Raw genomic sequence first — 13,561 nt, 5'->3', positions numbered from 1 at the left:
CTGCTCATGACATAATTGCACTTTTCGAAGCTTTATAGTTTTGTTATGAATACGATCGCTCGATAGATGTAACAAAATCCCAATAGATTTGAATCTCAAATCACTTCTGAAAGCTCATGCAAAATCAACCTCACACACACACACACACACTTCATCGATCCATTCGGTTCTGAAAGGCTCTATTTTGGTTCCTGTAACAACATTAGGGTGGGCCTGTAGAAATCCGTTGTCATTTTGTCATTGGTTTATTTTAGATCACATGCAACTCTGACCTTTTCTGCTCATTCAGCCATAACCGACTGGAGCAGTGGAAATTTTCATAAGAATTCTTCAGATCACTCTCTTATTGCTTCTCCTTCATGTTTTATTTACCAAATGGTTTCTGCTTCCCGTTGCATTGGCATCAATTGGTCAGCTGTCAATCACAAAGTAACCAGACCAACAAATCCATCAGTGCAATCATCCATATCAGTCCTTTAGTAGGGTAACCCCAGGTATACTACACATCATGGTGACGGCGGTGTGGGTTGCTGTGTGTGTGATTGGGCCGCTGAATGTTAATGAAGGGGATCATATGAATGGTCTCAAGCACTCTTTGATGTCAACGATAGCCTGCCGCACTTCCAGGTCAGCCACTGAGCTGCTGTTTGAGGCTGTAGTGTGGGTTACACAGGGTGTGTTGGGCTGTGAACTCATCGCCGACGAGCCCAGAAGGGTGTTGTGTTTACAAAAAAGCAGTGGACAGTAACTAAGTTTTTTTTTTTCTCTCTGCTTCACTGCTGTGCTTAAGTAAATATTTTAAGCATCAGTGCTTTAAACTTTGAGTTATACTTTATAATATTTATATGCAAGACATTTTACTCAAATTTCACTAAATTCCAAATCAAAATATTTTACTTTTTACTTCCATCTCATTTCAAATGTAACAAAGTAAAAAGTTATTTCAAACACGGAATAATAGTTCGATTTGTGAACATGATGAATTTTGTCAACTCACTGATTGAAATGATTCAGAATTCACACTATACAGTTGATTGACATAGACTGAACCAATTCAGTCTGTTCATGAGTATAAAATTCACTAATTCAAATGATTCACAGATCGCACCGAACAATTAATTTGTTAATTTAACAGTTTTCATGTATTCATGAGGCAACAGCCTACTGACTCAAATGATTCACAAATCCCACTGAACAATTAGTTTATGACATGGACTGAATCAATTTAATCTGTTCATGAGTCAACTTTTACCTGATTCAAATGATTCACAGACCATGCTGAACAAGTAATTTTTAAATTAAACAGAACTGATTGCATGCATTCATGAGTCAACAACTCACTGATTCGAATGAATCAGAAATCACACAAAAATTAATTTATGACATGAACTGAATCAGTTTCAACTGTTCATGACTAAACACTTTACTGATTCAAATGATTCACAGATTACACTGAACAATTAATTCACAAAATTTAAAAACTGATTCAAAGGGATACACAGATCACACTGGACAATAAATGTATTGACTGAACAGAGCTGATTGCATGTATGAGTCAACAACTCAATGATTCAAATTATTCACAGATCACACTGAAAAATTAATTCATTACATGGACTCAGACATCCCAAGTCTCCTGGAATTTCCAGGAGTCTCTAGGCATTTGTGGGAGACTGCATGTAAACGAATGAAAATCTCCCGGAAATCGTGTGTCTCCTGCCTGGTCCTTGAATACTTTGCGCACCCCTCTACACAGCATCCTTCCCCGCTCTTCAGAAATTTTGCGCAACATTCCCCCCCCCCCTTGCTCTTAAGATATGTCACACACCTTCGCCCGCTCTTCAGATTCGTTGCGCTCTACCCCTCAATTTCCAGCAACCTCCTGCAAATCATCTCTGTCTACCCCGGATATGACTTTTCCCAACTTGGGATGTCTGTGGACTGAATCAGTTTCATCTGTTCATGGTCAACGTTTCACTGATTTAAATGATTCACAGATGGCACAGAACCAAAAAATTATTAGTTGAACTGAACTGATTGCATGCATTCATGAGTTAACAAGTTAAGCTGCGATCACACTGCACTTTTCACGCCATAGACTTCCATTCATACACAAGCGAATGCAACAAACAAACTCATGCGACAAGTTTCGCAGTTCAAGCTTGGTGAACGATGACCTGCAAAAACACATCACGTGGTGGCTTGAGACCAATTGAAGATCAAAACATGACCTCAGTGTACAGAAATTTTAAATATGGACCAATCGCTCACTTTTTTATGTCTATTTAACTGTTTAATACCAGCCCTTATTGCAGTGACATATGAAAGAATTTTGCATGCTCAAACTCGGCTGTGACCGCAGCATAACTGATTCAAATGATTCAAAAATCACTCTGAACGATTAATTTATGACATGGAGTGAATTAATTTAATCTGTTCATGAGTCAACGTTTCACTGATTCAGTTGATTTGCAGGTCGCACTGAACAATTAATTTGTTATTTAAACAGAAATGATTGCTTGTATTCTTTAGTCAACAACTCACTGATTCAAACGATTCACAGATCACACTGAACAATTAATTTATGACATGGACTGAATCATTTTTACTTGTTCATAGAGCTGCGGTCACACTTTACTTTTCTCCCCATAGACTTCTTTAACATACGTACGTGAAAGCGTCAGACAGGAAACGCATGCTCGTGTGACAAGTTTTGCAGATCGCTGCAAAGTTCAAGCTTGGTGAACTCTGACCTGCAAAATCCCATCACTTGACATTTTAATGACTGTAAAGCATTTACTGCACCAATCAGCTGCTGGAGAGCTACTTAGGCATCCGATCGATACCGATAATTGACAGACACGGCGAGAAACATCCATCCCAACTGCCCAGACACTTTATTTTGGGATTGTTTATCTAAATTTAATGCGGTGGGCAATGAAGTGTCAGGTGTTTGTGGATGCTGGCTTGCATTGAAACACTTACGAATGCTTTTTGCCCTCAGATCCCTGAGTGGAGCTTATTCTAAATTAGTGCTGTTTTGGCCTTGGCTTTATATATAGATGTTTTAAAATAGTAAATTTAAAGTATGGACCAGTCGCTTGCTTTTTAAAATGTCTCATCATCTTAATTAATCTCGCCCATTTTCGCAGTGCCATACGAAAGAATTTTACCATGCTCAAACTGTAATGTGACCGCGGCATCAGTCAACAACTCACTGATTCAAACAATTCACAGATCACACTGAACAATTAATTTAAGACATGGACTGAATCAGTTTCAGCTGTTCATTAGTCAACATTTCACTGATTCAAATGATTCACAGATTGTACAGAACAATACATTTATTAATTGAACAGAACTGATTGCATGTGATCATGAGTCAACAACTCACTGATTCAAATGAATCAGAAATTATACTGAACAATTAATTTATGACATGGACTAAATCAGTTTCCCCTGTTGATACAGCAACAACATTTCACTGATTCAATGATTCACAAGTCTAAACAATTACACTAAAACACTTAATAAACAATTCACTTAAACAATTACTTTATGACATGGAGTGAATTGATTTAAACTGTTTATGAGTCAACAACTTACTGATTCAAATGATTCACAAATCACACTGAACAATACATTTATGTAATTGACCTTATCAGTTTCAGCTGTTCAGAAGTGAGCAACTCACTGATTCAAATAATTCACAAATCACACTGAACAATTCATTTGCGAATTTCACATTTACATAGTTTATGCTCTACAATGATTGATTCACTGACTTTACAAATTGATCGAAATGAGAGATTCTTAGAGACAGATTGGGCAAAATGTTAGTTAAAACAAAAATTTTAAGGTAAATATATATATAAAAACCATATATCACAGTCATCGATCATTACTGTCTGTTCGTAAAGTAACTTTAATATTGTCTTCACTCATTTCTTTATATACCAGATTATGTATGATGTATTTATTCATGTTTTTTTAGCCTTGAAATAAAATTAGTTATCAGTATAGTTATCAGTGTATAACATGTTTTGGTAATTTTTAAAACTTAAATATTTTTCAAATCAAGACTAGTAAAATGTTCATTCATTCATTTTCTTGTCGGCTTAGTCCCTTTATTAATCCGGGGTCGCCACAGCGGAATGAACCGCCAACTTATCCAGCAAGTTTTTACACAGCAGATGCCCTTCCAGCCGCAACCCATCTCTGGGAAACATCCACACACACACACACACACTACGGACAATTTAGCCTATCCAATTCACCTGGACCGGATGTCTTTGAACTGTGGGGGAAATCAGAGCACCTGGAGGAAACCTGGAGGGAGAACATGCAAACTCCACACAGAAACGCCAACTGAGCCAAGGTTCGAACCAGCGACCTTCTTGCTGTGAGGCGACAGAACTACCTACTGCGCCACTGCCTCGCCCTAGTAAAATGTAAAAGAAGTTAATAATGCTTTAAATGGAGCACTATTGTATTAGGGCATCTGTGCTTTTACTTAAGTCTTTGCTTTGTACACTTTGTCCACCAGTGCAAAATAAGACCTGCTTACGATTGGATTTATACAATACAGCTTCCAGATGCGGATATAAACAACTCCCACCTACACAAACAGACACTGACTCGTGTTTAGATTCAGATGGACAGCCTTGGGATGGAGGCACATTTGTAGTCCTGCGGGTTATTTTTAGCCATACTTAACAGCTATTTTAATGACTGTAAAGCATTTACTGCACCAATCAGCTGCTGGAGAGCTACTTAGGCATCTGATCGATACCGATAATTGACAGACACGGCAAGAAACATCCATCCCGACCGCCCAGACACTTTATTTTGGGATTGTTTATCTAAATTTAATGCGGTGGGCAATGAAGTGTCAGGTATTTGTGGATGCTGGCTTGTATCGAAACACTTACAAATGCTTTTTGCCCTCAGATCCCTGAGTGGTGCTTATTCTAAATTAGTGCTGTTATGGCCTTGGCTTCATATATAGATGTTTTAAAATAGTGTGAAGTTGTTTAACACTGTCGATTTTCTTTTTTTGTCTTTAACTTCTTCAGCACGGCTAAATACGGGATCCTTACTTTCCTGCCTCGGTTCCTGTATGAGCAGATCAGGCGAGCAGCTAATGCTTTTTTCCTCTTCATCGCTCTTATGCAGGTATGACACTTGGCACACTGTCACAAATGTCTGAAATGCATTGGCTTTGTTTTAAGATGTATTGCAAGTGGTGTGTTTTTTTTTCTCAAAGGGGATATCCATTCGATGACCCTGTGACTTTTTGTTCATTTGCCAACATGTCCATTTGTCTATTATATCCATTTTTGGAAGTGGTCCACTTTTTCACTCTCATCCAGCCACTATCCACTCTCAATAACAACCTGCCATTTGATCCAACTAGTTAGGCCTGTATTGCATTGATAAATGTGTGAGCAAAATGTCTAAAAGGATTCCTCATTGTGTCACGTTATTTACTCATTCCAGTGTTTTGCAATGTGTTGATATTACTGAAACATTCTGGCTAAGGGGTTTGTTCTGGAGTGTTAAAATTTTATAGTGTGTACAGTATAGCCTGGTTTTGAAGTCTTAAAGGGGTGGTCCACTATGATATCATATTTTAAGCTTTAGTTCAAATGTAATGTAGCTGTCTGAACATTAACAACATCTCTGAATGTAAGACGCTCAAAGTTCAATGCAAAGGAAAACATTGGCTTTTACAGAGTTAGATTAGCAAAGCCTACAGCAAACAAAGTTTGGGGACTATAAAAAATACATTTTATAGAGCTAGTGAGATCACAAATGCTTCAGGTTACACACATTCACCACGCGCATACACCCCGCGCAGTGAAGGGGGGTGGCCATAGCCGCTGTAATGTTATTGCAGAGAAAGCCAAAATGGCGTCCAAACTCTGCTATTTCCACAGAGCTTCTTCTGTTTCTGTATTTGTGCTTCCAAAGGAAACGACACAAAGAGAGAAGTGCTTACAATTTAATTTTAAATTTGTTCTGGAGAATTATAAAAAAAATGTATATAGCTTGCATTTGACAAAGGACAGCTTCCAGAATTTCTCTCAGTTCAGTGCTGGATTCGGCTAAAAACTCCAACCATAATAGACGATGCTGAGCCTATGTTTTTTTTGTTTTTGCATGATCTTTTACATGCACAGTGTCTAGCATTAATGGTATGTTGTAGCAAGGACCTACTGTAAACAAGAATGTAAACAATGGAAATCGCTGTTTGGCACTGTTAACAACTTAGCTACAAATTAATTTTTGTCCATCAAACTGCTGTACACCCACAATCTTCAGCAGTGCTTGCAGAGTCTCTCTATGCAGCAGCTTTCAATGCATTCAACATCTCAAATAACAAACTTGCAAAATATGTGAACGTTTCATATTACTTACACATGCTTATAATCCAAATAAATGTCAAAAAACACTTGTCAGATTTTAGTTACGAGAGCAGGCATGAAGTTTAGCTGTGTCCTCTTCCTTTAATGTATAATTCAGGACACACTGGTTCACACTGAAATGGTTGCTATACTGACCGACAGTATTTACACAGCCGAAGCACAGGCCACTAGTGCCTGGACGTGTCGATTCCTGGAAATGTGGAGCCAATCCTAGAATCACAGCACATTATGTTAGCTGACCAATCAGAGCCTCTTAAGGGCAGGTATTCAGAGAAATAGGAAATATGACAGTCGTTTTCATGTTTGCTGAGTAGCTGTACATAATTAAAGTATGATATATAAAAAATAACATAATTAAACATATACATAAACATATACAAAACATATACTCTGGCCCACCCCTTTAAACCTTTCGGCCAGTTTTTTTTCACAAATTAGTACATTCTGACAATCTGTTCGACTTCAGATTATATGGTGATAATGTGAGGAAATCTTTACAGAACTTATCTTTAACCTCCTGATTTGCTTGCAGACACATCAGGCCACCCTTAAAGGGATAGTTTACCAATTTACTCAGTGTTTACTTACCCTCAAGTAGTTCCAAACCTTCATGAATTTCTTGCTTCTGTTGAACAGAAAAGAAGATATTTATAAGCAAGCTTAAAACCTGAAACCATTGACTTCTATAGGAAAAGCAAATGCTATGGAAGTCAATGGTTACAGGTGTAAAAAATAGATTATCTTGTGTTTAACAGAGAAAATAAAGTCAAACAGAATGAAGCAAGTAAAAGGGGAATTAAGGCCCATTTCTTCAGTCAATAATTATTCCTTACATTTATATAGCGCTTTTCTAGGCACTCAAAGGACTTTACGCGACAGCAGCCATTTTGTTGGTGGAGAAGAGACAGAGTGATGAGGCCAATTATGATATGGGGATGGTTAGGAGGCCATGATGGACAGAGGCCAGTGGGCAGATTTGGCCTGAATACCGGGGTTAAACCCCTACTCTTTTTCGAAGGACAACGTCTCAATTCGAAAGACGGCACTCATTTAGCAGTATAGAGTCCCCGTCACTATACTAAGGCATTTGGACCCACACAGAACGCAGGTTGGGCACCCCCTTCTGGCCTCACTAACACCACTTCCGGCAGCAACCTAGCTTTCCCATGTGGTCTCCCATCTAGGTACTGACCAGGCGCAGCCCTGCTTAGCTTCAGTGGGCGATCATGTGAGAGTTGCAGAAAGCTAGCTGCCGGCAACTTTCCATTTAACATGTTACTTAATAAGTGGTTGTACAGTAGGTGTATTACAAATAGATCCTAACTTAAGATTTTTAACCTGTTTGGGAACAATGGTAATTTCAGTTAGAATGACATTTAAGACCAAAGCCAAAGTGTTATCTTAACTAGAGATAAGGGTGGTTGTAGAAGAAACTTCACCAAAAAATCCTAAAAATCGTCTTAACTTTGGGGCAGCCAGACAACTCTCCTTATTTCAGAGTGATTAGAAAACTAACATAATAAATGCTTATAATTGCGCTGTCCAACAATGACATCACATTTATTAATGATTTAAAATGAAAGAGGAATTAAGAATGAAGATGTTGTATGGTAGAAAGACCCTAAAGCTTGACATTTTTATGACAAAACACTTAAAAGTAAATACAGACCCACCTGTTTTTGTTTATCCATTTTGTTTAGACTAACCAAAGACTATAGATAGTCAGTTCACTTGCATTACTATGAACGGGAGGAAGTGCAACATACTGTATGGCCGCCCCAGTGAATTAACTCCAACCTTCTGGTTGAAATAGCCAATTGTGAGTCTTTATAATCATGCAGTCTTTGGGAAGGGGTCTGTACAGTTTCGCTTGTTTGTTCTGTCTACCCCTGTCGTTTGGTGAAAACTGTGCCTGCATTGAGTTTGACAGAAACACTGATATCTTACCATATCCCATCCTATATTATGTCCTTCCAGTGTCATCCTCAAGCCTTTGCCCAAGGTTTAGTCTCTGTTTTTCCAGTATTTTTACACGCGCACAGTAACTGGAAATAACATGTTTTAAAGAACTTAAGCAACAACAATAATGGGACAGGACACTTCAGTTGTTGTTTTTTTTGCTGATTTGAAATATGTAGTTGAAATGTAATTTCATCAAGTTTTTTTTGGAGATTCCAGGATTTCTCTTTATCATTTAGATAGGACTTTGGCCTTGGATGGACTGCAAATATGGCCGCTGAGTGAACAGAGATTTCTTGAAAAGGACTTTGGGCTAACTCATCAACAGTTCGCGTAGTGTTTGTTAATTGGTAACAGACCTGAGAGTGGATTGTTGAACTTGATGACACAATTTAAGATTTCCTAAGTACCATAGGAGAAGAACCCCAAATCAAGTTTAGATTTGCTTCTGGAATACGAATTTGCAAAAAAATCCTTATTTAATGTGTCATGTTTTAGATTAATACCCAAGATAAGAAACTTTACTGGTGTCGTATTGGTACAGAAACTGCACTCATGTGCTTGTACTCATTAAAATGATTCAATACTAAGCAAAAAATCTCAATACCACTAAACAGGACAAAGAGAGAACAGAATGGAGCAATCAGAGACTAAGAATGTCTGTAAATGTGTATAATTAATAGATAATTACACTTAAATATTAATGTCTGTACAGCTCCATTGTGCATTGCTAGTTTGAAGGGGAACTGTTATTCAAAAATCACTTTTATAAGGGGTTTAAACACACTTGTGTGAGAACAGTCTGGATAAAACCAGCTTCTAATGGTAAAAATGTATCAGTTTATTTTTTTGTAATCACACTTTATAAAAATAGTTTGACATTCTCCATTTCTACAAGTCATCGGAGAGGAAAAGTCCCACCCTTTAGTAATGATCTCATTAGCATAAGATGTCTAATTTTTGAATTTGCCACTATGCTGACACACTGGCATTTGTAGCTCTGCCCATTTTTGAAAAGAGCACAAGCTTGTTTCCATTTAAAGTGACAGTCACCAAAATGGCACAATTAGGATCAAAGCCTAAAAGGGGCTGTTTCAGAAAGTTCTAAAACATTATTTATGTGGTATTTTGAGCTGAAACTTCACATACAGACTTTAGGAACATTATTGACTTTACTGCTTGTAAAAAGGGGAATAATAGGTTTGCTTTAAAGGTTTTTCCATTTGTTTTAGAGGATTTTTACAGTATGTTTACAAATTCAAAAATGTGTTTACTTTCTCATGATCCACATTACAGCATCAGCTCTTTTCTCAGATTGTTTGAATCGTTCCATCATTTGTTCTCCATAAACTTCCCTTTTCCACAAGCCTACTCCACTGCTCTGATGGGTCAGAAATCAAATAGCCATTACCATACAATATTTCCTCTCTAGAGGCTTCCTTAGTACATTCACACATAGTGATATGAAAAGTGTATGTTTAATTATAGCAAGCATACAGTGCTCAGCATAGCAGTACAGCCCATTTTAACAATGAATATTTTACATTTTTTAGTGAATATGGGTAATATATATTGGTGCATTTGAACACAACAGATTTATTCAACGGATATATTTATTTAAATAATATTTTAGTCACAGAACATCTTTACATGGAAAGAAAATACTTTTAAATTATGCAAAAAATGCAAAAAAAAAACAAAACTACAAACTAAAACATTTTAACAAAATTGTATATATATATATATATATATATATATATATTAGTTTCTTTTGATTTTTGCTATTTTTGAAAATTTTATTTAATATTTTCCCCAAATATATACAAATTTTTAACATATACAAATTTTTAAACCATTATTGTAAGCCGTTTTGTTAGATTAGTTCCAGATTTAGCTTCAGTACTGACTAAACTAATGTGTATGCACAAAAATAATATTGTAAAGCATCTTATATAAAATATTAATTTAAATGACAGATTTGTTGGGGTAGACATGACATGGTGTTGTCCAAAGTATGTGGAAAACAGTGTCTCATTTTCTGTGTTATCTTTGTACTTTGTCAAATGCAGCAAATCCCTGATGTCTCTCCGACGGGTCGCTACACGACTCTGGTGCCTCTTATCTTCATTCTGACAGTAGCAGGAATCAAGGAGATCATTGAGGATTATGTAAGTATTCCGCTGAATGGAGTCTTGCACTAATGTTTAACTGTCCAGATCTCATTTTGACCACACTGGATTGTCTTTAAACAACTGTTGAACAATGCTGATGTGATGCTACTTGTTGTTTTCTCACAGAAAAGGCATAAAGCAGACAACACGGTGAACAAGAAGAAGACAACAGGTTGAGTGTTACAATTCATATCTGTGTAACAGGGTCAGAAATGAACTAAAGCAACTCTGAGCAAAAAGAAGGAACAAAACCGCCCTAGAAAAGCTGAGTGCGAGAAGTGCTTTTATGTGTTATCTAAGATTTGATATGTCTCCCTCGAAACACTCTATTAGTGCTATCGAGTCAGGGTAGTGACCTATATCTGTCAAATATCTGTATTCACATTCTTGGAGGACACTTTAATATGTAGCTAATATGAAGAGGTTTTTGAATAAAGCTCTAAAATAGCATTAAGCTGAAACAGTAATTGGGGTATTATAATTGATTAATTGGCTTAATACAATATCTTTAGCTTAACTTTACTGATATAATATACATGTACCGGCCACTTTATTAGGTACACCTAACTAGTTCTGGGTTGGACCCCTTTTGCCTTCAGTACTTCCATAATCCTTTGTGGCATAGATTCAACAAGGTACTGGAAATATTCTTCAGAGATTTTGGTCCAAATGGACTTTATAGCATCGCGCAGTTGCTGAAGATTTGTCGATTGTACATCCATTATGCAAATCTTCCGTTCCACCACATCCCAAAGGTGCTCTATTGGATTAAGTCTGGTGACTGTGAAGGCCATTTGAGAAACAGATTCACGCTTTATGACATGGCGCATGATCCTGCTGGAAGTAGGCATCAGAAGATGGGTACACTGTGGTCATAAAAGGATGGATATGGTCTGTAGCAATACTCAAGTAGTCTGTGACATTGACAAGATGCTCAGTTGGTACTAATGGACCCAAAGTGTGCCTAAAATATATCTCCCACACAATAACATTACCACCAATTGTTGATACAAGGCAGGATGGATCCATGCTTCCATGTTGTTCATGCCAAATTCTGACCCTACATCTGAACGTTGCAGCAGAAATCAAACTCATCAGGCCAGGCAGCATTTTTCTAATCTTCTATTGTCCAATTTTGGTGAACCTGTGTGATTTGTAGCCTCAGTTTCCTGTATTTAGCTGACAGGAGTGACACCCGGTGTGTTCTTTTGCTGCTGTAGCCCATCCGCCTTAAGGTTGGAGGTGTTGTGCATTCAGAGATGCTCTTCTGCATTCCTCAGTTGGTTATTTGAGTTACTGTTGCCTTTCTCTCATCTCGAACCAGTCTGGCCATTCTATTATGACCTCTGGCATCAACAAGGCATTTGCACTCACAGAACTGCCGCTCACTGGATATTTTCTCTTTTTTGGACCATTTTCTGTGTACCCTAGAGATAGTTGTTTGTGAAAATCCCAGTAGATCAGCAGTTTCTGAAATACTCAGACTAGCCCATCTGGCACCAACAACAGTGCCACAGTCAAAGTCACTTAAATCACCTTTCTTCCTCTGATGCTCGGTTTGAACTGCAGTAGATCATCTTGACCATGTCTACATGCCTAAATGGATTGAGTTTCTGCCATGTAATTGGCTGTCTAAAAATTTGCGTTAACGAGCAGTTGGACAGGTGTACCTAATTAAGTGTATATAATAATAATTTGATAATGTTGAGTCTAATATTCATCAAGTCTCAGAAGCAGTATTTATTTTAATTTATAAATGTGTAATACTTTTCATTGTTAAAAAACATTATAATATTGAGAATATATATAATACATTAAAATAGTGATTCGATAGTTTACCTCAGTTTTTACATTATTGATTTTAAATTATACATGCAAGAAAAATATCATTTGAATATTGGTTATTTTTGGCCAATAAATTGCTGAAATTGTCTTATCAGTAAATTTTATTATCAGTGCATCCCCAGTTTTTTTTACAATAAAGATTTAATACATTTTAATAAATAATTATTTTAGATATTTCACTTAAATCACAGTGGATTACCCGTTTTTGTTTAAATAAAATGTGCCCATGTTGTAAACTGATGGTGCTGTTGAATAAAATTGCACAAAAATAAAAAGTATGAAATATAAAAACGTTCCCTCAAAAAGATAAAAAGGCCCCTGAACATCTAGTTTTTAGTTTTATATGCTATGGAAAACAATAAGAGACCAGTTGAATATTCTTAAATTCTGAACATGCTGTAAAACCAAAGGTTTGTAAATCTGCCATGCTTTCAGACATGTTTACATTATTTTAAAAATCAATATTGAATGGAACTACCCTGAACAACCTTTTTGAGTTATGATTATCCATTGTAATGTGGAATAAAACAAATATTAACATTTCACTTAAAGCCATAACTTGTTAATCCAGAGAAACTGAGAATTTCCAAATGTTAACTTAATTTTTTTTCCCCTAAGTCATGGAAAGTAACCTTATCTCATGTTTAAATATTCACGACGAGAGTTCATGATATCATTGTTTTTCAGTTCTGCGTAACGGAGCATGGCAGACCATCATATGGAAGCAGGTAACCCTGTCTTTTGCTCTTTTCCTGCATCTGTTATTCCCCTTTTCTGTGTTTCCATCCTTTACATCAAGCTTTAATTTCTGTCCTGTAATTTTATTTGACTAACACCAGCTTTCTCAGACCCCCTATCGCTGCAGTTATTTTACCTAAATTTTTTTGTGCATCCTGCTATGTGTTGCACCTTTTTCTTTGGTTCAAGCACTCGTGGTCTCTCTCTTACTCTCATTCTCTCCCTCCTCATGCTGTTGCAATGCTGCACCTGCCCACTAGGTGGCAGTGGGAGACATAGTCAAGGTGACCAATGGGCAGCACCTCCCGGCTGACATGGTCATAGTGTCCTCCAGGTCAGCACCGCAGTGTGTTTTTTTTTTTTTGTGTGTGTGTATCTATGGGGTTTGTTGTGCTGTGTTTGTGTTGTAAATATATTTAA

General features: G+C 37.0%; 2 protein-coding genes across 20 annotated transcripts in view; both read left to right on the top strand.

Moving 5' to 3' along the window:
• The window catches only part of vipr1b (vasoactive intestinal peptide receptor 1b), a 738,286-nt gene that overhangs the window by 9,813 nt on the left and 714,912 nt on the right, over positions 1 to 13,561 (top strand). The window lies entirely within an intron of this gene.
• The window catches only part of atp8a2 (ATPase phospholipid transporting 8A2), a 143,935-nt gene that overhangs the window by 47,407 nt on the left and 82,967 nt on the right, over positions 1 to 13,561 (top strand). For 8 of the 15 annotated variants that reach the window (XR_015524921.1, XR_015524920.1, XM_087309495.1 and 5 more), the window contains 5 exons: positions 5,076 to 5,175; positions 10,457 to 10,555; positions 10,685 to 10,730; positions 13,091 to 13,131; positions 13,402 to 13,475. Coding sequence is in view for 6 of the 15 variants with exons in the window: in XM_087309495.1 (XP_087165621.1) it covers positions 5,076 to 5,175; positions 10,457 to 10,555; positions 10,685 to 10,730; positions 13,091 to 13,131; positions 13,402 to 13,475 (360 nt within the window). In the remaining 9 variants the exon portion in view is untranslated. The remainder of the gene's footprint in view (positions 1 to 5,075; positions 5,176 to 10,456; positions 10,556 to 10,684; positions 10,731 to 13,090; positions 13,132 to 13,401; positions 13,476 to 13,561) is intronic. The other 7 variants (XR_015524922.1, XR_015524924.1, XR_015524923.1 and 4 more) reach the window with 1 other exon arrangement.

This window comes from Danio rerio, chromosome 24 (assembly GCF_052040795.2).
Source record: "Danio rerio strain M-AB ecotype USA chromosome 24, GRCz13ab, whole genome shotgun sequence".
NCBI classification, from domain to species: Eukaryota; Metazoa; Chordata; class Actinopteri; order Cypriniformes; family Danionidae; genus Danio; species Danio rerio.
This window is presented reverse-complemented; position numbering and strand designations above follow the sequence as displayed.